The 21,507-nt window shown below is 30.0% G+C and overlaps 1 protein-coding gene across 2 annotated transcripts; it reads right to left on the bottom strand.

The window, feature by feature from the left end:
* Positions 1-4,985: 4,985 nt before the first annotated feature.
* Positions 4,986-19,860, bottom strand: LOC108559097 (iodotyrosine deiodinase 1). 2 transcript variants are annotated; one of them, XM_017916250.1, is made up of 5 exons: positions 19,844-19,860; positions 6,119-6,226; positions 5,809-6,039; positions 5,442-5,758; positions 4,986-5,182 (listed from the first exon to the last, which is right to left on the bottom strand). In XM_017916250.1, exons 2-5 carry the CDS (start codon positions 6,126-6,128, stop codon positions 4,997-4,999), a joined length of 744 nt encoding a protein of 247 aa, XP_017771739.1. In that variant the 5' UTR covers positions 6,129-6,226; positions 19,844-19,860; the 3' UTR covers positions 4,986-4,996. The 2 variants fall into 2 exon arrangements, with proteins under 2 accessions (XP_017771739.1, XP_017771731.1); XM_017916242.1 differs by lacking the exon at positions 19,844-19,860 and having other exon boundaries at positions 6,119-6,392.
* Between the last annotated feature and the right edge of the window lie 1,647 nt (positions 19,861-21,507).

Here is a 21,507-nt window from a genome sequence, read left to right as displayed (position 1 = left end):
GAGAGAAAGATGAAAACCGCAACAAGAAACGGATATTAATTAATAAACAAAACTTTAATAATCTGATATCGTTGCAGGTTTTCAAATTGTCATCCCCTAAATTCTTTTCTTTTCAATTTTTTTTTAGATATATATATGTGTAATTCTTGTAAATATTAACCAAATTTTTTTGTCACACATTTCTCGATTCTTCTTCACCATTTTTTTTTAACTCAATTTGTTTTTAATTATTTTTGTTTGTTTGTGATACAAAGCTTTCGTCCATAATTTGATTATACTTTGAAATTTCCCCCGGGGCATTACCACAGTTTTTTTTTAATTCTTTTTTCAATAATGTTTTGTGTTTGTAAATACAATTTTGTTTGTTTTATTTTTTGCAATTGATAAAACGGAAATAAGAAACAAAAGGCCATCAAACAAAATGGATAGAGAATCGATTTTAATTTAGTTACCTAATTTAGTTTATTTTTTTTTGTTTAATTATTTCGATTAACATGAATTAAGTCAGTATTTTTTGTTACATATTTAGTTGATAAATAAAAACCCTACGTAATATGCCATACATAGTTATTCTAGCGTCGATCTATGTATATTTATTGAAATAAGTTACATTTTAGTTTAATTATGTAAATGTACCTTAACTAATTTTACTCTGTTCTTATTTATATAAAAACAAGCATATAAGAAAAAAAAACAATCAAATAAACAGCAAGCATAGATCTTAGATTACGTTTAGACTCTAGTTGAAGGATGTTAATGGAATTATTACTAATTTTTTTTTTGCAAAAGAAACAACTTTGTACATATTTTTATTTCTTTTAGTTATTTTTAATAATTATTATTTTTCAAGTGTGTTGTGTATGTAAATTTATGATTTCGAATTCTTAGTTGGACAAAGATTAAAATGAGAAAAAAGAAACCATTAAATGCCTGAAAATGATATATTTATATTGATGATGATGATATATGATGACTCTCCTATTTTTTTAACGGACCGAAATCTAGTACATAAATAATATTATATTCGCTTAAACTACCTTAGGAATCTTAAAGATGATCGGATGCCTTAATAGAATCGTGAGAGGGAAAATTATTACTATTATAGTTATTCATTTATTTGTTGTTTGCTTCCTAGGCAAAAGGAGATGTGCGCATAGGTTGATCAGATTTGCGGATCGGAAGACTCAGACAGTTCAGGTATCTCAAAAAAAAGAAATAAATACAAATCTTCGCAGACATATCTCGATGTCCGGGAAGGCCGGAAATCCTGTTGACCTTTCGCACTATCCAATTAAATTACGAGAATGGAAATAAGTATACAGAAAATAGAATTAAAAAAAAAATTAATATATGTATGTATGTATAGAAATGTCTATGAAATAAATATTTAATAAAATTAAAAGTTATCTCCACTTATTTACTATTTATTTTTTAATGAACTGTTAAATATTTTGTATTTGTTCATGCAATTTCGTTACAAAACTAGCCAGTTGCAAAATCAATTTTAACATTAGTTAAATATTAACTAATGATTATTTAATTTGAAACATCCAGATTCAATACATTTCTAGTGATTCTCATCCCTTTTCTTTTGTTTAACAGAAGATGACAGCTGTCATTTTAATTGACACAAGGTGACAGCTGTCATTTCAAGTTTAACGCGACCCATAGGTTGAGAAACGCTGCTATAAACATTATGAAACAAGATCAATTAGTATTTCTGTTGTTTAAGAAAATAAATAAATTTTGAAGACAGAGATTTTTTAAAATTAGGTTGATCTAAATACAATATATTTCCATTGATTCTCAACCTTTTTTCTTTAACAGAAGGTGACAGCTATCTTTGACACAAGAGTGACAGCTGTCATTTATTTTGACACAAGATGGCATAGGTTGAGAAACGCTGCAAGATATGCTATATTTCAAAATCAATTATTATTTTTAATGCTTCAGAAAAGGAAGACATTTGAAGGTTTGAACAAGTTTTAATTAAATAATAACCATCTCTATCATGTTAAGATAAGTTTAAAATTTCTTTAATTATTACTGAATCGTAGTCATTACTAACATTCTAGAAAATTGCTTATTTTTATTGCTTTTTATTTATTTAAATTCTGTAAAAAAATACAATTTAATATTAAAAATATGCTGGATGTTATTTATATAAACTAATGATTATTTGACAGAGATTTTAACGATTCGATTGATTGAAGATGATAGCTATTATTCTCTTAGACACAAGAGTAACAACTGTCATTTATTTTGACACAAGGTGACAGCTGTCATTTTGCGACGCATTACAGATTTAACGCGACCAATAGGTTGACAAATTAATTCGATAATAATTCGATTGATTATTGGCTTGGACACAAGAGTAACAGCTGTCATTTATTTTGACACAAGGTGACAGCTGTCATTTCGCGACGGTTGAGAAACGCTGCTAGATATGCTATATATCAAAATCAATTATTATTTTTATTGCTTCACAAAAGGAAGACATGTTTATATAAGTTTAAAATTTCTTTAATTATTACTGAATTGTAGTCATTATTAACATTCTAGAAAATTGCTTGTGTTTATACATGAACTGAGCAGAAAAACAACTTTAAATACAAAATATTGCATACAATATTGTATTATCTGTATAAAGCTATATAAAATCTGCTGGATTGTATTTGAATAAAGCAAAATCGGATCACATTTCCAATTTTTTTCCAATTTCAAATTGTATTCATATTCATTTGACTTTTTATTATGCATGCGATGTGAAAGTGTGCTGGTGACACCTACAGCAATTAATTGGATGCGATCCTCTGAATTGTATATGCGGAATCTGTTGCAAACAATATGGCAACATCAATATACCCCCACACACACAAAAATAAGAGACTGACGCGCACGGACCTGAATTACGCATGTATAGGGCTGTTGCATTCTATCGATTGTTAATATGTAGGGATTACGTTTCAATCCAGCCATGAACCGTTTATTTGGATTATATTCTTATTTTCGATTTGTTTTGTCATTGTACTGTTTATTTGCTTATGATGATACTGCTTTAATCAAATATTTATGTTACGAAAGCGGGGTTGTTAGATGGTTACATAATGAGAATGTATTGCGAGTCTAGGTGGCGCCGAGATTATTGACTTTTTTACGTGCAGGTGAGATTACGAAACTACGATTACCATATTTCACTACAATTACAATTCACCTAGTTTGTTTGTTTTCTTTTTTCAGGAGATAAATTTGAATTAAGTTTTATGTGCTTCATAATCTTTATTTGATTAACATTATTGTCATAACATAACAATACTTGATTGTCTTCATATTAAGTAGTTATACAAACAAAAATCTTTAATTATCATTCAATTAAATTTGATCCAATATGAAAAAAAATAATTTATAAATATTCTTATTAAACTCAGCGACTAACTAGAAAAATTGGGCCCTTCTGTAAGCATGAGTGCTCTCCTTCCTTGTTGTTATTAGTGTACTTGTCTACTGTCACTGTTTAATACAAATTCCTGTTAAGTACTAGACACCAGTTAAGTACATGACGACGTGGAGGTCGAGTGTCAACATCTTAGCAATTTTTCTGAGACACGACGAATCACAACTGCTTTGAACATTTAAACAATCCTTATTGGACCACAAATAAACACAGTTTCGAACACAAAATAAGAGAATCATAAAAATTTACTTTGTAGCTGCAAATCACATCAGCAAACGCAAAAAGAGGTATTGACCAGGTTTTTTTTTGTTTTTAACCATTTTATTGGCTTTATAGAAATCTAAAGCAACTGAAAATGTGCAAACACTCATTTGAATTTCGTTTCAAAAATCTAATTTATTTTAGAAGTTACTAACATTAAATATAAATTGCCAAGTAATTCACTAGTATATCACATATATTAAAAAAAATACTTTATAAGAATAAAAAACTAGTAAACATTATTAGTATTAAGTACTTAGTGCATTTCGCATACTTGATAAGAGAGTAAAAATTGTTTTAAAAATCTCCTTATATGGGCATGAAAATACGAATCATTGCGAATCTTCACGAAGAATCAGCTGCAGTAGCGAATCTAAAAACAATCTGTTGGAACAGTAATTTTCAACCGGTGTGCTATGAAAATATTAAAATATAATTAATTAAATTATTTTTCAAAGATGTTCGGTTAAAGCCGGAACCCCTCAATCTGGTAGCTACGTCACTAATTAACGTCGATGAATTGGGGTAAATTACCCCAATTGGAGTAAAAGTGAATTCTTGGGGGTAAAGAGGACGTTCAGTAATTTAAATTCTATGTATCCATGAAAAATATAAGAATTTGTAGTGCGATAATGTCGGCGTTAATCGATATGTTAAGTTAATTGGTAAAGACGTTATCTAAATTAATATTTTTTTTAATAAAATTCATTTTGAAAAATCTACATAAATTTAAGATAAAACAACAACTGATTCGTTGTATTAAATTTATACATAAAAACGATTAAATTAATTAATTTATGAGTATTATTATAAAAAAAAATTCATTAATTATCAATAATTTATTTTTATACGGAATAATCTACAATGATTGAGAGACTTTTGTATAAACAGGTCAATGTTTCATATTCTTAGTAATTGCTTAAATTAGAACTTCCAAACTCTTATTACTAATTAATATTGTATTTAGTTTCTATCATTCAAGTAGCTTCTATAAATCTTTAGTAATTATTAATAATTTTGCAATTTTAAAGATTCTTTTTTTGTATTTATACACTGTAAAATTAATATAAGATTTTGTATTTTATTGTAAATATATTCATGTATGAGTATTTTCCAGCTTTTATGCTTGTATTCTCAATTTTGTTTTTCTATAAAATTAGATTATACATTTGTATTTAGTGTATATCTAAAAAAAACATGGAAATTGTTTACTTCTTGGTATGAACCATTAAATTTATACAAACTATTATTTATTGCTAAAAATGTCCACTGCGTTGTTGTTCAATCAAATTCAACCATTATCTCATCCAGAGGTTTCCTTTTCAAATCAGGAACTTCGCAGTCTTCATGCGGATATCCAACAGGAAGAAGTATAGCCAGTTTCTCGGACATGGGTCTACCTAGGAGGGAACGCAGAGCAGGTCCGCAATTCAGAGGCGTCGACGTCAGGGATACCAGTCCGGCATACTAAAACAAAATAGTTTGAATTGCTCGATGTAATTGCATTTCGCTGCTCCACATGTCTCCCCATTAAATACCGACGTTTCTAACGAGGTCAGCGCATGCCTCTGACACAATTCGCGAATTAACAGAAGAAGAAAAAAAATACATTTGCATGTTAAAGAATTCTCTTACAATCTCCTTCTCTTCAGTTTCAGCTTATCGTGTCAAGTATACACGACCTTATCATCCTTGGCACAGAAACAGAAAGATTAAACGCACTCACGTGAATAGCGGATATTAGTAATCCGACCGAGATGCACAGACTCTGCTCGCTGTAGTAATGCATCTTCTTTTTACCATCCGCCCTTAAGCTGTGTGTCTGCTTGAAGGCTAGTATCAAGTAGGGAGCTTCTGTTAAGTACGGTTTTATCCAGTTGGTTCGGAACGGTTTCAGGTCTCCGGTCCAGACCTTTCCCATGCGTTTCTTGTAGTTGATCTCTTCCTCTTCCTCGATGATGTACCGAATTTGTTCTTTAATTTCAGCTGAACTGACCACGACGTACGTCCAGGGTTCCGTGTGCGCTCCGCTCGGCGCCGTCCCTAAAAATAACCCTTAAAATCCCTTCTCTAACAACATCAACCCTCATTACCAGCGGATTTAATTATGTTGCGAATAACCTCTTTAGAAACTGACCGACTGCTGAAACTTCTAACAGTCCTACGACCCTCCAACAATTTGTAATATTCCTTTGCGCGAACAACCATTTCCTCTTCGGACAACGAATTGAATTCAAGCTGTTTATGTTTAACATCCCCTAAACTAGGAATCCAATCGTCCTCGGCATCATCTCCGTCTTCCTGTACATCCTTCACTTCAGCTCCTAAATAAATAATAAAAAACACTTTACAAACAAAACGCATAAAGCTTTTTACGCCACGATCATAAAAAAAGAAACTTACTTATATCCATTGTGGTTTCGTCGGCGCAAACTAAGTTCCTTCCTTTTACCTTCGTTTTATTGCTGTACAGAAAGTACAATAGTTTTCCGGCGATGTACACGAACAGTCCTGCGACAAAGTAATGCCAGTGTATTTTGTTGAGCATTTTCGTGGAAATTGCGCGAGAACTGAGCCGGTGTTGAAGCAAATGTGCGCTTTTATACGAAGGATTAAGAGACTGTTTGTTTTTCTGTTAACGCTCGGATCGATCTGCGGCGAGTCGTGACAACTATAAATATTACATTGAGTTTACATGTAATATTTATATATAGATGTTATCATTATGAACTATTTTCTTTCTTTCGTGTTTTATTTAATTGTCTTCATCAATATTTGTTTAATTTATCGTATGTTTGATAATAATTGTTATTACTCAAATAGATTACATAACAATAATACTTACATCTCTTTACAAAATAATAAAATTGTTAGATTGTGAATAGATTTTTTTTTCAGTTTCTCTACAAAAATGCAATTATAAAAGAATACTAACTAGGTTTAACTAATAATTAAACAAACAATTTCTAATTTTAAATGTATTTTCAACAGTTATATAATTTATAATGTAAATATTCAAGTGAAAATTTAGCAAATCGGTTCGCTGTTGACATTAGGAACTTGCTTGGTTTACTATGTTTTACAACTTGTTCCCAAAATGAAAATGTCCTTACATGTCAGCCTTGTGTCCAGGTGTATTCCAAAGTATCTCAGAACTGCTGGAACTACTTTGCTGTTGAGTTGACTGGAGGACATGTGTCTCGTTTTAAGGTAAAGGTAACATTCACAGATTTTGACTGGTTTATACTATTTCTTGAACTATCGAGCAGATTAATATCTTCTTGAAGGTGTAGAGATAAAATTATGTGTTTTGTCCGTTGTTGGTATTGTTGTGTCCAACCATTATTATTACAATTATGATTGTTAATATAGTGTCTCTTAGTCGCCATAATAATTATATACATCAGCATAAAGGTAGCCTTCATCGAGACCAGCTACTGAAAGAACATCGCTCATATTTTCAACCAGACAAAGAATTGGCAAAATCCGTATAGGAGCAGTCTTATCAAAATCGTGCTTACTCCTCAAACTCCCACCCCTTGCTTAGTTAACTTTATACCTAGAGTAAGGATCTGTAATTAGTCTTAGGAAGAACGCAAAAGAATCAAGTCGTATCGAATATTTTAATAATAAACCAAAAGTAAAACTCGATCAATTTATTATTTACCAAACCTAAGGCTCCACAACAGACAACAGAAGAAGATATCCCACAGTGTCCAGAAAACCATCCCTGGGACACGACAGTATATCTGCAGTATATAGAAGATATAAAATTGGACCCAGAATAATCACCTGTGGAACGCCCTATTATATCGGTGTCAGCTTAGTTTATGTTTCCTCCAATTTGGAAAAGACTCTCTATAATTTAGTTAGGATTTCAAGACTTCATAGAAATTATGTACAAGTTTTATTTTTAAGTTTTAGAGCAAACCTGTATGCCAAACTTTGTCGAAAGTCTGTGATACATCAACGAATATAACTGAACTGCATCTCTTCTCGTCCAGATCCTGGTCGATGGTATCAACTAGTCGATAAACTTGTTCTATCGTATTGTGTTTTTTACGAAATCCAAAATACGTGTTGTAGTCTCTTTAGGAAAAGTTTTTCAAATACTTTTGAAAGAAATGATAGTAAACCTAGAGGTCTATTAGATATAGGTTTATCTCTGGGTTTTCCCGATTTTGGGATCATTTTTATTTGTGCAACTTTCCATTGTGATGGGAAGTGTGCTGTTCTAAGAATGAAAATTATACTTTTCTTCGATATTTCTTTAAAAATATTTCCACTAAATAGATCATATGTGGGTGAGAAAAATGACTAGTAATAATATTTTAAATAAAAATAGTTAAATCAAAAGAAAATATTGAATATAATATGAATATATAAAAGAATGTTCCATCATGAAATCGAAAAATCATAAATTTATTAATAAAAATCTTTGTAAGAAGAAAATTATTTTTATTATTTGCAAGGTAAATGAAAAGAAAAATTTAAATTATTTTAGAATTCATATATTTTAGTATAGGCAACTCAATTTACATCATTTAGACTAATCCCAATATAAGAACTAAGGCAGTTGGAATTATACACACAATTATTTATTTTAGTACTTATAAAATACAAGAAATTACATTTAACATACACAATAATCATTTAGTTTAATTAATTAATACATGATAATTAATTCATTACTACTATAAGATTTTACTTAGTAAATTATTTTCTACTTATTAAAATTCGTTGATGTAATACAATTTTAATCCCACATTTCATAGATAAACAAAAATATAAATTGCATAATGTGTGTGTACATAGTACTGAATGAATGAATATTCGTATCAATGAATTAATATAAGCAAAACATGCACTTACAAAACGGAAGTTTACAGGAATATGATAAGGTAAGTATAAATCTAATCAGTGCGATACGCAATAATTCCTTACCTAAATAAAACCAAGTGCATAAAAAACTGGCGGATTCTAGAAATTATTTGTGTAAATAAAGCATTTTACATATTAATTGTGGATAATTAAAAAAATAAATAATTTCTGCATATTTTTATACAATTTAATTATTATTGAAAATGTATGAGTAAGATTTCTTAATAATGAATTGTTAGTTGTTTTTATTAAACATTTTACATGATGTATTTGAGTGTGACCTTCTTTTAAGATAAAATTGCTGATTGTGTGGGTAACGGATTGCATAAAAGTATTAAACTCGAGTTGGCTTAATTATATTGTAGGAGTTAAATTAACAGTGTTAATGCAACAAAAATGATCTTTACCTATAGCTGCTTACATTTATACAACTTCCGCTGATGTAAGATTAAGAAATCGTACAATAAACATACAATATGTAAAATATAAATAAAACATAGATTAATTAGAAGAAATTGTTGTCTTGGTGAGAAGTTAATGACAAAATAAAACTAATTACATTAAAAAAATATAATTTTATATCGAGACAAAAATTCAAGTTAATGACGATGAGGCACTTATTTTGTTTAATGTTGATTAGCAATGAATAGCAAATAGTATCTTTACAAGAACTGGAAAACGAATGTCAGTAATACATCAAGAACTCACAGTCTTCTAACTCTGACTGTTCTCCTGTTCTCTGATCTTGTTTCTCCCCATCAACAATCTCCAAAACACGTGTGGACAAAGCAAAGACAAGTATTTTTTTTGTCTTTTTTTACAGTCTTTCGAAATACATATTAGTATTTTTCATAATCTGAATATTTATTGAAAATAGTTAAAGTATGAAATATCTATTCTATACTTTATCATGACAAACGTCAAAAGTGTAAAACTGTTAATATCATTAGCATGGAATAACATAAATGAAATAGTATACAATCTAAAAAGTATTTTTGTAGTCAAAATATTCAATTAATCGATGGAAACATATAATTTACATACTTTACGTAGAAAATCTATAGAATAACTAGTTTTTTTATTGAATAACGGATTATACTTTTTAAAGGTAAGATATATGAGAGAAATACTAAATGAAAAAACTAGTTATTTTATAGAATAACAGATTATACTTTGTACAGGTAACATCTGTAGTATAAGATAAATCTTGATATATTATAGGTAGCCATTTGATAATTTGACAAAGACGTTTGTTTTAAAAGTGCCAATGTCATTCGCTTGGAATAAAAAGTGTATAGTATTAACAGTATTTTTATTGTAAGAATATTAAGCTAATCAACAGAAATATACACAGTTTACTTAGTTATTATATGAAATAACTAGTTATTTTAAAGAATTTTATATGAAACTTTAGTACTATTTATATGGTTATAAAAATCAAATAGTAAAACTAACAGGTGTCTCGGGACCACGACTTTCTTTGTCCTGAGCGATTTAGGAGTTTGAATAATATTTTGCAGGTGAAACAAAGATTTAAAGTTGAATTGTATCATTGCACAGTTTAGATATTATATGAAATAACTAGATATAACTAGAAAATAACAAATTATATGTTTTAGCTGGCCATGTCTACATTTGACATTAACGTTTGTTTTGAAGCTGTCAGTGTCATCATAGTGTATAAAGTATGAAGTTTTTCTCGATAGAATAAATTCAATTAGTCAATTCAATTAGTGCACAGTGTACATAGAAATTAGTTGACATAATTAGATATTTCATTGATTAACGGGTTAAAAGTTTTAGAGGTAATATAGATAGTATAAACAAAATAATATAGATAGCTTTGTGTTAATTTGACATTGACATTGACGTTAAATTAAATTACGTACATTGATAGATGTAGTCGTTGCAAATTATTTAATATGTTTATTTCAATATATTGTTATCTTATCCGAATTAATGCAATGATAACAGGTGATTTGTTATGGAATCGTCTGTGTACGAGCATAATTCGGCGCGATTCCTGTAAGAAAGGGATGGTTCTGGGTGCGTGTGTAGCAACAAGTAGTAGCGGCATGCGTAGTGCTCATCCGATATTTATTTACACGAGAAGAACATGCAAGAACGAAATCGACAAGTATGATGTAAATACTGTACGTGCACGTATCGAGAAAAGCCGCGCGTCTCCTAAAATATCCGATCTTGACAATAGTTTGTATATTTCAATGCCACCGGAGACGGAAATATCTTTCGCCGCTTTAAGCTAGCCAAGCTATTGCGAATAGAGTAGAGTGTGCACACCGCATCCAGTGGACAACTTCCAGAGTGGTTGTTGATTATTGTTGTTGTTGATATAATCTGTTTTTGGGTACACTTCTGGAGGCGGACCTGTTCCGATCAAGTGTATATTCCGGTGCGTGTGCACGAAAGAGAAGGAAGTTAAGAGTGAAAGTGGGGAATGGATATAATCGAGTGAAAAACCCGGGCAATTGCAACGACGACGCCGCGCGCCGTGCGGCCACAAAACCTCTCTCACGCGGCCGATCAAGGCTACTTCCTTCTTTTTGTCCTACTCATTTTCCCTCGAAAAAAAAAAGAAGATACGCGTGTCCTCATTGATTTTCGCATCGTGCTCCGATCGGACGCAAATACCGGAAATAAACTGACAGATGACAGGCTGAGATGATGATGATTATGATGATAATACCGTGCTGTGCCGCAAATCCGTGCGTATCGCGCACATGAACCACCTACGCAATACCTGCAAAAAGAAACTACACAAAAAAAAACAACATTTATATACATTAACAACCCTCGGTGAGATTTTGAAAGAAGAAACACGATGGATCCGCAACCAGGCACCAGCGATCAAGGCAACTTTGTGAAAACGCCGGTGCCCATATCGAAGTCCCCATCGAGGAATCCATCCATACGCAACATGACGCAAACGGTCATCGTCTCCCTGAAGGAAACCGTGACCCATAACATCACATACGGTGAGTTTTCTTTAGTGGCATGAAGCAACAAATGTATCGTTCGCCGGTATTGATATGAAACGAACAACCACATCCGCGGATGTAAATGTATAAATAACCCGCGCAACCGAATTATTGATGATCTGCTGTAGCCTTGAGATGCGTGCAATAATAAATTCAATTTAAATACAAACTTACACATATTTATATGAAACTATTGCTTTGTTTCTGTTTATAATACAATTCAATTGGTAAACATGTTTTTTTATAAATAACCCATGAAAATTCAAATTTTTGAATACATCGTAGGCAACCGTTTGATGGCGCCTGTTCGGTTGTTGCCTAAGTACCGACGCCTCTATTTGAATACTTCATCCTAGTCGATTGTACCGAGCGCAATATCACCTTGTAGTTTGCAATCGAACAAGTTGTTGCGTTCAATTAAAAAATCTGCTGTTTGCAGATGAGGTCATTGATTGAACCAACCTTTTGACCTATTATCTACATAGCAATTTACAACGCGATTACTCGCATTTCAATTAGTTACATTTTCCACCAATAATTAAAGTTTTAGAGCACAAATTGAATCAAAGTTTCCTTCCTGAAAAAAATAATTATTATTAATGTTAATTATTTAATTAAATTATTCATTGTAAATATTTATACACTTTTTTAACATAATACAAATTGCAAATATTTTCAAATTTCTCTGCTTCTCTAGAAAATTAGCAGATTTTAATTAAAACGTTTTTGTTAATATTAAACATTATTATCAATTGATAATAACATTTGTTTTAATCTCAATACTCTATTTAATCGTATAAATTTTACTTAAATTTGTTTTAAAACTATAGGGAAAACTAGAAAATGAACAGTTTTTTTTAACATTATGATTTTTCATGAAATGTTAATAACATTTTTTTCTAATTAGATCATTCTCGTTAAAAATAAACTATTTCAACTTATATCTTTTGTGAAACAAGTTAAATAACCTTATTTAAAACATTAATAATGGAAAAAATGTAAATTATTTTAATTATTATATTGACAGTAAATTTTATGATGTTTTTTTTCTTCAATAATCACAGTAAATTAACTATTAACTTTATTGTATATTTTAGTGTATTTCGGGTCAAAATGTCTATACCCGTTCTTGAAATATTATCAATGTTTGAAATTTCACAGTGGAATATCTTTGGTTTCTCATGTACCAAAACGGTTGAAATCAATAATTTTGATATCCATTATGTACTACACTAATACTGTGAATGATATAATATATTTCTACAATGAGACTAAAGCAGGTGTGGATGGTATTTTTTTTTGTAATTATATGTTTTTGATAAAATATCCAAAACTAAGTTCAGTCAACTGAAATCTGAAATGCAAAGTAAAAAAGAAGGTAACCACAAGAACAGTCATCGACCACCACATGTTATATCGGTTAATTATTTGAACTTGACGTATTTCCTCTACTAATCAGTAGCCAAAATCAAAGATATGTAATTAAAAAAACGCGTGTACTTTGAAACTTTAAGATTTTTTTTATCATAGCATTTGAATAAATAATTAACTCTAATAAACAGGTATTTTTCATAAGTATTCATTATAATTAGTAGGAAAGACTCAAGACTTTAGTTTTTTTTTATCAAATTATTAAATAATTAAGAATTACAATTTTTGTAATTAATGGAAGTAATTTTATTATATAATTACATGTTTTTTTTTATATAAAATATTTCAAAATGAGCATGCAGCTATCATATAATCATCTTATATAACTTGAACACTTGAAGAACATTTCGTGTAAGAATTACTAATTATATACATTTCTGCTGTATGAATCATAATGTAAAAACAGTTCATACGTGAATCATCATTTAGAATTGATCATTTTCAACCTAATAATAGCAATATAAAACTGTAAAATTCTATACATATTATTGTATTCCATACAAATTAATCAATATATGAAGAAATTTGTATTTCTAACTTAATAGCATTAAAAATATTATAAAAACCTTTAATAGTTTCTCACTGTCATAGTTGTAATTAAATATTTAAAATTTAGAAAAATTAGCTAAAATTAATTAGTTTTGGAAATATTAATTAAAAAAAATAATAGTTTTGATGATTTAATGAAAAATCTGTAATCTTCATTAAAATGGATTTTTTTTCTATGACCTTCATCAATTCATTCCGTTAACATTCTGAGTCTAATGATGATCAATTCCAATTCACCTCTTCAGCTTCTTTTAAATAATGCATGAGTTTCTATGTTATCATTTCAAAGTGAACTCATCCTTATGGGTTTATACCATCTTCAAGGTAATCGGTTTTTAACAATCGCAAAAAATGTGTCTTCACATTTCCTTCAATATCTCAGCAACCGCAAATCGCAAATATAAGTATGAAGACTTAAATGAAACTTAAATATTCATGCTTTCATAAGAGTTTATTGCCAGATTTGTATCTATTGTCGCTTTGCTGTAATAATCGTTAAAAAATGAATATACGTTTTTTAACACTCGCAAAAATTGAGTGTCTTCACATTTTCTTAAATAACTCAGCAAACACAAATCGCAAATACAAGTATGAATACTCAAATTAAACTTAAATGTTTATGCTTTCAAAAAAGACTATTGTCAAATTTGTACCTGTTACTGTTTTGCTGTAATAATCGTTAAAAAATGAATAAACGTTTTTCAACACTCGCAAAAATTGAGTGTCTTCACATTTCCTTAAATATCTCAGCAACCACATATCGCAAATACTAGTATGAATACTCAAATTAAACTTAAATATTCATGCTTTCATAAGAGTCTATTGTCAGATTTGTATCTGTTACCGTTTTGCTGTAATAATCGTTAAAAATCGAATAAACGTTTTTTACACTCGCAAAAATTGAGTGTCTTCACATTTCCTTAAATATTTCAGCAATCACAAATCGCAAATACAAGTATGAATACTCAAATGAAACTTAAATATTCAGGATTTCATAATAATCTATTGTCAGATTTGTACCTATTACCGTTTTGCTGTAATAATCGTTAAAAAATGAATAAACGTTTTTCAACACTAGCAAAAAATGAGTGTCTTCATATATCCTTAAATATCTTAGTAACCACAAATCGCAAATATAAGTATGAATACTCAAATTAAACTTAAATATTCATTATTGCATAATAATCTATTTTGAAAGTTGTAACTGTTACTGTTTTGCAGTAATAATTGTTAAAAAATGAATATACGTTTTTTTAATACTAGCTAAAATTGAGTGTCTTCACATTTCCTTAAATATCTTAGTAACCAGAAATTGAAAATATAAGTATGAATACTCAAATTAAACTTAAATATTTATGCTTTCATAAGGTCTATTGTCAGTTTTGTATCTATTATCGTTTTGCTGTAGTAATCGTTAAAAATGAATATACGTTTTTTTAACACTAGCAAAAATTGAGTGTCTTCACATTTTCTTATATATCTTAGCAACCTCAAATCATAAATACAAGTATGAATACTCAAATTAGATTTAAATAATCAGGTATTAATATGAGTTTAATGTCATGATTGTAAATTTTACAGTTTTCTTGTAAAAAGCAAAAATGCGCCATAAAGTCTTCAACTATTACAACTGCATTAAAAAAACCTTATTTTATGCATTCAAATATGCTAAATCTAAATTATGTTTCAAGTGAAAAAACTTCACTTCCTCTCGCTGCTATAAATATTACTTAAATGTAATCAATGACAACAAAAACATAAAAAGGATTAAAAAATGAGGACATACAAATAAATTTTCATATAGAATTGTAAATTTTTGCACTCATATAAATTGTATTTTTTTTATGAAATAAGCGTATAAATAATAAGTTTTATTTTTGCTTCAACGTATACACATTAAATAAACAGCTCACTTTCTTACATAATTATCATATTAAGAACTGCGATTTTGATGTTTTTATTACCATTCGAATTCCCCTTCACCATTTCTCTCTGATTTTATAAATTTAATCATTTAAAATAAGAACAAAAAAAGCTAATAAATGTATATTTGTTAATGATTTAACAAGAAATATTATAATTATTTAATGAAAACCAACAAGTTAGAAGTTAAATTATGCCAATTAACGCTAGAGAATGTTTCACATAAATGCGACAAGGATTTGTGCATTTCCGGATGATTCAAGTAATAGTAAATCGCTTCCTAACTTAGTTTAAACACAATTACCTAAAACGGCATCAACGTCCTTGCAAGTCTTTTTATTATATATATACAATAATTATTCTTTTTTTACTCGTAAATTCTCAATGACGACGCATAAATCATACAAACAAATTGAAAAAAAATAAGACAAAGTAAGTTAATTAATTACGATTTGCAATTTGCGAGGTGGAATTTAAATTTAAATCGTACGTGTATTATTTCTGTGCAACGTACGTATTATTATTATTTTCACTGAAAATATTTTCTGCGAAGGACTTCGTCGAGTCGTCGGCCGGTTTACATTCGAAATGAATAATAATGCGAAAAGGTTGAAGCAACTCAGGTGTATTTTTACTTTTTACTTTTTTGTCTGATTCGAAGGCCTATAAATAGGTCCCAGTTCGAGATATATACACACAGCCACAGCCACACACATACACAAACACACACGCCTCCTAATTTTAATTTTCATTTGCGTCTCTCCAATTTGAGGAAAAATATTTTCAATTTCTCGTTTGTGCAAATAACAACGTTGATTGCTTTACGTGAAAGCGGTTCGAAAAACATTCAATTTATAGAAAATAAATCGCATTCCTGTTATAAATATGAATATAATTTCGTTACGTGAATAAATATTAATTTTCTAGAAGTTATTTTTCTTTAAAATTGTCAAATATTTTGCGATCTGTGTAGTTTTCCACAAGTTATCTATTAACTGATAGTGTGTATATAACAACTTGTAATTACCTAACTATTTTTTATAATGATCAATTTTTATAAACTTTCACAAACGATTGCTACTAATATATATTTTTCCAAAAGAAAGGGAAGTTGTTAATATTGGGTGAAGTAAAATGTTCTTTTCTCTCTTAATTTCGATGATCAAATTAAAAAAAGTTAGAATTTTCGGATTTAGATCAAATATGCGCCGTTTTGTTCGATAACTTTTGTCCATTTTGAAGGCAATTTCAGAATTTTGCGATTGAAGAAATCCTCGACTCTATTGGTAAAAACTTAACCAGCTCATTTTCACAAGCCTCTCTTGAGGCCAGTTTTTTACCATCAAGAAAATTTTGCAAATGCTTGAATAATCGCCAGTTCTCGGATATACGGCGAGTGCGATATTACCTCCCATCCAAGCTCTCGGAGCTTCTGGCACGTCTTTAAAGATGTGTACGGCCTGGCTTGATGGAACACAACACCCTTCCTATTGGCCAATTCTGGACGCTTCTTGTAGAGCGCCTGCTTCAATCTGGTCAGTTGTTGACAGTATAGGTCCGAATTGAGTGATTGGCCCGATGGGATCAGCTCATAGTGGAGGATTTCCTTCCAATCCCACCAAACACACAGCAAAACATTCTCGGTCGTTAATTTGACCGCGATTTGACCACGATCTTTTCCTGTTGTTCTCGTATGTGACCCCCATTTTTCATTCCCAGTCACAATCGGCTTCAAAAATGGGTCGATTTCGTTACATTTCAGCAAAGAATTGCAGGCATCACTTTGCTCCAAAAGGTTTTTTTGCGTTAATTCGTGTGGCACCCATATATCGAGCTTCTTCTTGACACCAGCCTTATGCAAATGGTTCTGGCTAATTTTCAGTTTTTGGACAATGGAATAAGTGCTCGCATGGCGGTTTGACTCGATGATTTCCATTATTTTATCAACATTTTAGACGATTGGCCTACCAGAGCATGTCTCATCTTTGACATCCATATTACCAGAACGGAAGCATTGGAACCAACGTTTTACTGTTGCATTCGATACTGTATTGGGTCCATAAACAACATATTTTTTTTGTCCGCCTGCTCCGCTTTTCTCCTTGGTCGTAGTGGTACTGAAGAATGTATCAAATTTTCTCTTTTTTTACCTTCTTTTTAGAACGCTGTAAGACACAACTGGATTCACTAAACACAAAACTGTCAAAGAACTTTTTTTAAAGCGTTATGTTTCCTTTAAGTCGCAGTATGGAATGACAAGTGCAACGTATACATCTTGAGATATGGCTCTCTAAAGCCATCTAACGAAAAAGGCTCAGAACTTTGTACTTCTCCCAATATTACATGAAAATATATTCAAAACATTTGATTATTAATCCTCTATTCTCAATTTTACAATTTTGATTTTCAAACAATTCAATTGAAAATCATTGCTCTAACGCAGTGGCCGGTAATATACGGCTACTTTTGCCCTTGAGTGCGGTTCTGCCACAAATGGAAATTTAATTTCATGGTTGAAGTTACGTCTCATCTAAATCAGTTTAAACTTAAACTCTTAGGGAAAGGAAACTATTTTTGGTGTTATGTTAGAGGAAGTTATTTGCTCAAGATTTTGAAAGAGAAACTTTGATTCACTTTCCAAGCCTGCTGAAATAATTCTGATATTGACATTTGCTAGTAAAAAACCTTTAAATGTTATTGTAACAGAATTATTTTTTTCTCCATTTAATGTTGATATTGGCAATTTTGAAATGCAGTTGCTCTAAATTTGAACATCTTTGGGCTTTATATGGAAATATTGGATAAAACATATGTGGACTTAGTTCGATGCACAAGTGACATGTTTTGAAAGACTTGAAGAAATGATGATTTTTAATAAATAATAGCTAACACTTTTCGGTTCTACATATTCATGCATATTCACCTTATTAAGAGTAAATTAAGAAGTCGTCTTATTGATGAGAACATGGAGATGTAAGGCCATTGTTCTCATTAAGTGTTTATCAGTCATTGTCATGACCTAACTTTATGAATACCTTAATTACAATTTCATTTATATGATATCAAGTTTTATTAAGTGTACCTTTAGGTTCATTAAGAATTTAAACTTATATTAACTTAATAATAAGTACTAAACAGTGGAAGGACCCACAAGTGTTGAGGGCCCTAGCTTTGGATCACGTCATCGTCTACTCTACTGGCACCTAGGGCCCACGACAATCTGAATACGGCTCCATCAGAACCATTGAAAACGAAGAATGAAACAGTAACAACAATTACTATAAAACTCAGTAATCATAGATTTTTTTAAGGGAATTTCGAATAATCTATAGGAATTATGTTTGACAACTAAAAGTTAGGAAGTACGTTAATGGAACGCAACTATTACTCACAATAAACTATAAAATTGACAGAAATTCTTATAAATAAATCATTTTATTTTTTTTGTAATAAAAAATTAATTTTAATAAACATTTGTTATGAGAGATTTATGAGATAATAAATTGTGGTTTTATTAATTAATTAATTAATTAATTAATTAACAATGTCTTTATTGAATCATTTTATTGCAAATGAAATTAACATCCGTTACGTAATTATTAATATTATTGTTTGATGAGAAAGTTAGCGCAATTATTGAGAACAGTGATTCATTTTAATGAGGGATTTGTCAATTTATTGATTTACAATCCCAGCTAAATCGTGCGATTAAGTAATTTTTCTTGGAATTCTAATAGGTCTACAAATAAATCAATCAATATAATTATAATTATTTCACCGTAAAGATTTATACGTTCCTTGCGGTTTCGGCTTACTTTCCTAACACGTACTTTTGTTTGCATTTGTTTATAGTAATAATTTCGTGTCACCTTTCGCCCGATTTCCTTTCATTTCCCTGCAAATCAAATTCGAATCAGTATTTCCCGCTTATTTAGGCAACACGATTTACATCCGAGCGTGTTGTTGGCATACATCAAAAATCTGGTCGTAATGACCGTTACGTAATTACATATTTCCCCTCTGCGTGTCTCTTTCTATGTAGTAAACGGTTTTTATTTTAATAGAACGAATTTTAAGTTGATCATTAGGGGAAAGTTTCGTCGTGCGTCCTAATCCTCAAAGAGCAGAAGAACTCTTCGGGCGACTTTCCAACTCTCTGTGTGAAAGCCATTGAGGATGATGTCTCGCTTACATTACCATCCGTGGAATTGCAAATGAAATATGTATACATTGTTTTGCCGTTGCGTAACTCGCGTGGATCCGAAACCACTCGATTTACTCTCGCAATTGCCGTAAAAGTTTTTGTATCTTTACGAATATGATAATATAAAAAAAATATACATACAGTAGTACCCGGTGCGAATATTGATTGGGACTTTCCAATTTGCTTTTGCAGTTGGTTGATATTTTGAAGAAGCTTGATGATATAACTGTGAATTGGAAGAATCGGATGGATGCGGCGCGCAGTAAAACGCACAAATTGGTGTCGTTGCGAAAGAGCTCTTGCAATTATGATTTAATGAAACCAGATGAAATCAAGCTTGAAATGGCGTTTGCAATGGCAATTGCATTGCATCGAAATGCGCACTATTTTTGTTTTGTTTTTTTTTCTTATTTTGTTTGCATCAATTCTGAGCAAATGTTTAAACTGAAACTGCGGATCAAATCGGGAAATGCCCGTTGCCACTTTCATAGAATTTAATTTCTTGCAATTGGTGCATTTTTTTAAATCAATTTGAAACGTGCATCAACGTGATTACTAAATTCTAGAAATGCAAGAAAATATGTGAAAAATGTTATAAAAATGTATATTAGTAATTAAAATTATGTAGTTTTTAGCTATTAGATAATTTTATTAGTGAGTTAGGTTCAATAATATATGAAAATATTTGCAAACTGAATTAGATACTTTTATATAAAGCCATATCTCGTATAGTGCGGCTTCTATTAGTACGGATTTTAAAATAATTGGCATACTGAAGTTCATACTTCTATATAAAATAATATTTCCCATAGTACGGCTTAGATTAGTTCGGATTTTAAATTAATTTACAAACTAAAGTTTTTTTACTTTTAAATAAAGCATTTTCTCGACTAAGTCGACTTCGATTAGTGCGGATTTTAAATTAATTTACAAACTGAAGTTTTTACTTCTAAATAAAGCATTATCTCGACTAATTCGACTTCGATTAGTGCGTATTTTAAATTAATTTACAAACTCAAGTTGATACTTCAAACTGAAGCAATATCTCGTATAGTGCGGATTCGATTAGTGCGAATTTTAAATTAATAAATAAACTGAAATTAATACTTTTATATAAAGCAATATCGAATAGTTTTGCTTCGATTAGTGCGGATTTTAAATAAATTTGAAAACTGAGTTTGATACTTCTAATTAAAGTAATGTTTCGTTTAGTGCGGCTTCGATTAGTACGAATTTTAAATTAATTTGCAAATAGAAGTTGTTATTTCTAAATAAAGCATTATCTCGTATAGTTCGACTTTGATTAGTGCGGATTTTAAATTAATTTACAAACTAAAGTTGATACTTCTAAATAAAGCAATATCTCTTCGACTTCGATTAGTGCGTATTTTAAATTAATTTGCAAACTCAAGTTGATACTTCAAACTAAAGCAATATCTCATATAGTGCGGATTATATTACTGCGAATTTTAAATTAATATATAAACTGAAGTTAATACTTTTATATAAAGCAATATCTCGAATAGTTTAGCTTTGATTAGTGCGGATTTTAAATTAATTTGAAAACTGAGCATGATAATTCTAAATAAAGTAATGTCTCGTTTAGTGCGGCTTCGATTAGTACGAATTTTAAATTAATTTACAAACTGAAGTTGTTACTTCTAAATAAAGCATTATCTTGTATAGTTCGTCTTCGATTAGTGCGAATTTTAAATTAATAAATAAACTGAAGTTAATATTTTTATATAAAGCAATATCTCGAATAGTTTAGCTTCGATTAGTGCGGATTTTAAATTGATTTGAAA

This window comes from Nicrophorus vespilloides, unplaced genomic scaffold (assembly GCF_001412225.1).
Source record: "Nicrophorus vespilloides isolate i.1.1-1 unplaced genomic scaffold, Nicve_v1.0, whole genome shotgun sequence".
In the NCBI taxonomy this organism is placed as follows: domain Eukaryota; kingdom Metazoa; phylum Arthropoda; class Insecta; order Coleoptera; family Silphidae; genus Nicrophorus; species Nicrophorus vespilloides.
This window is presented reverse-complemented; position numbering and strand designations above follow the sequence as displayed.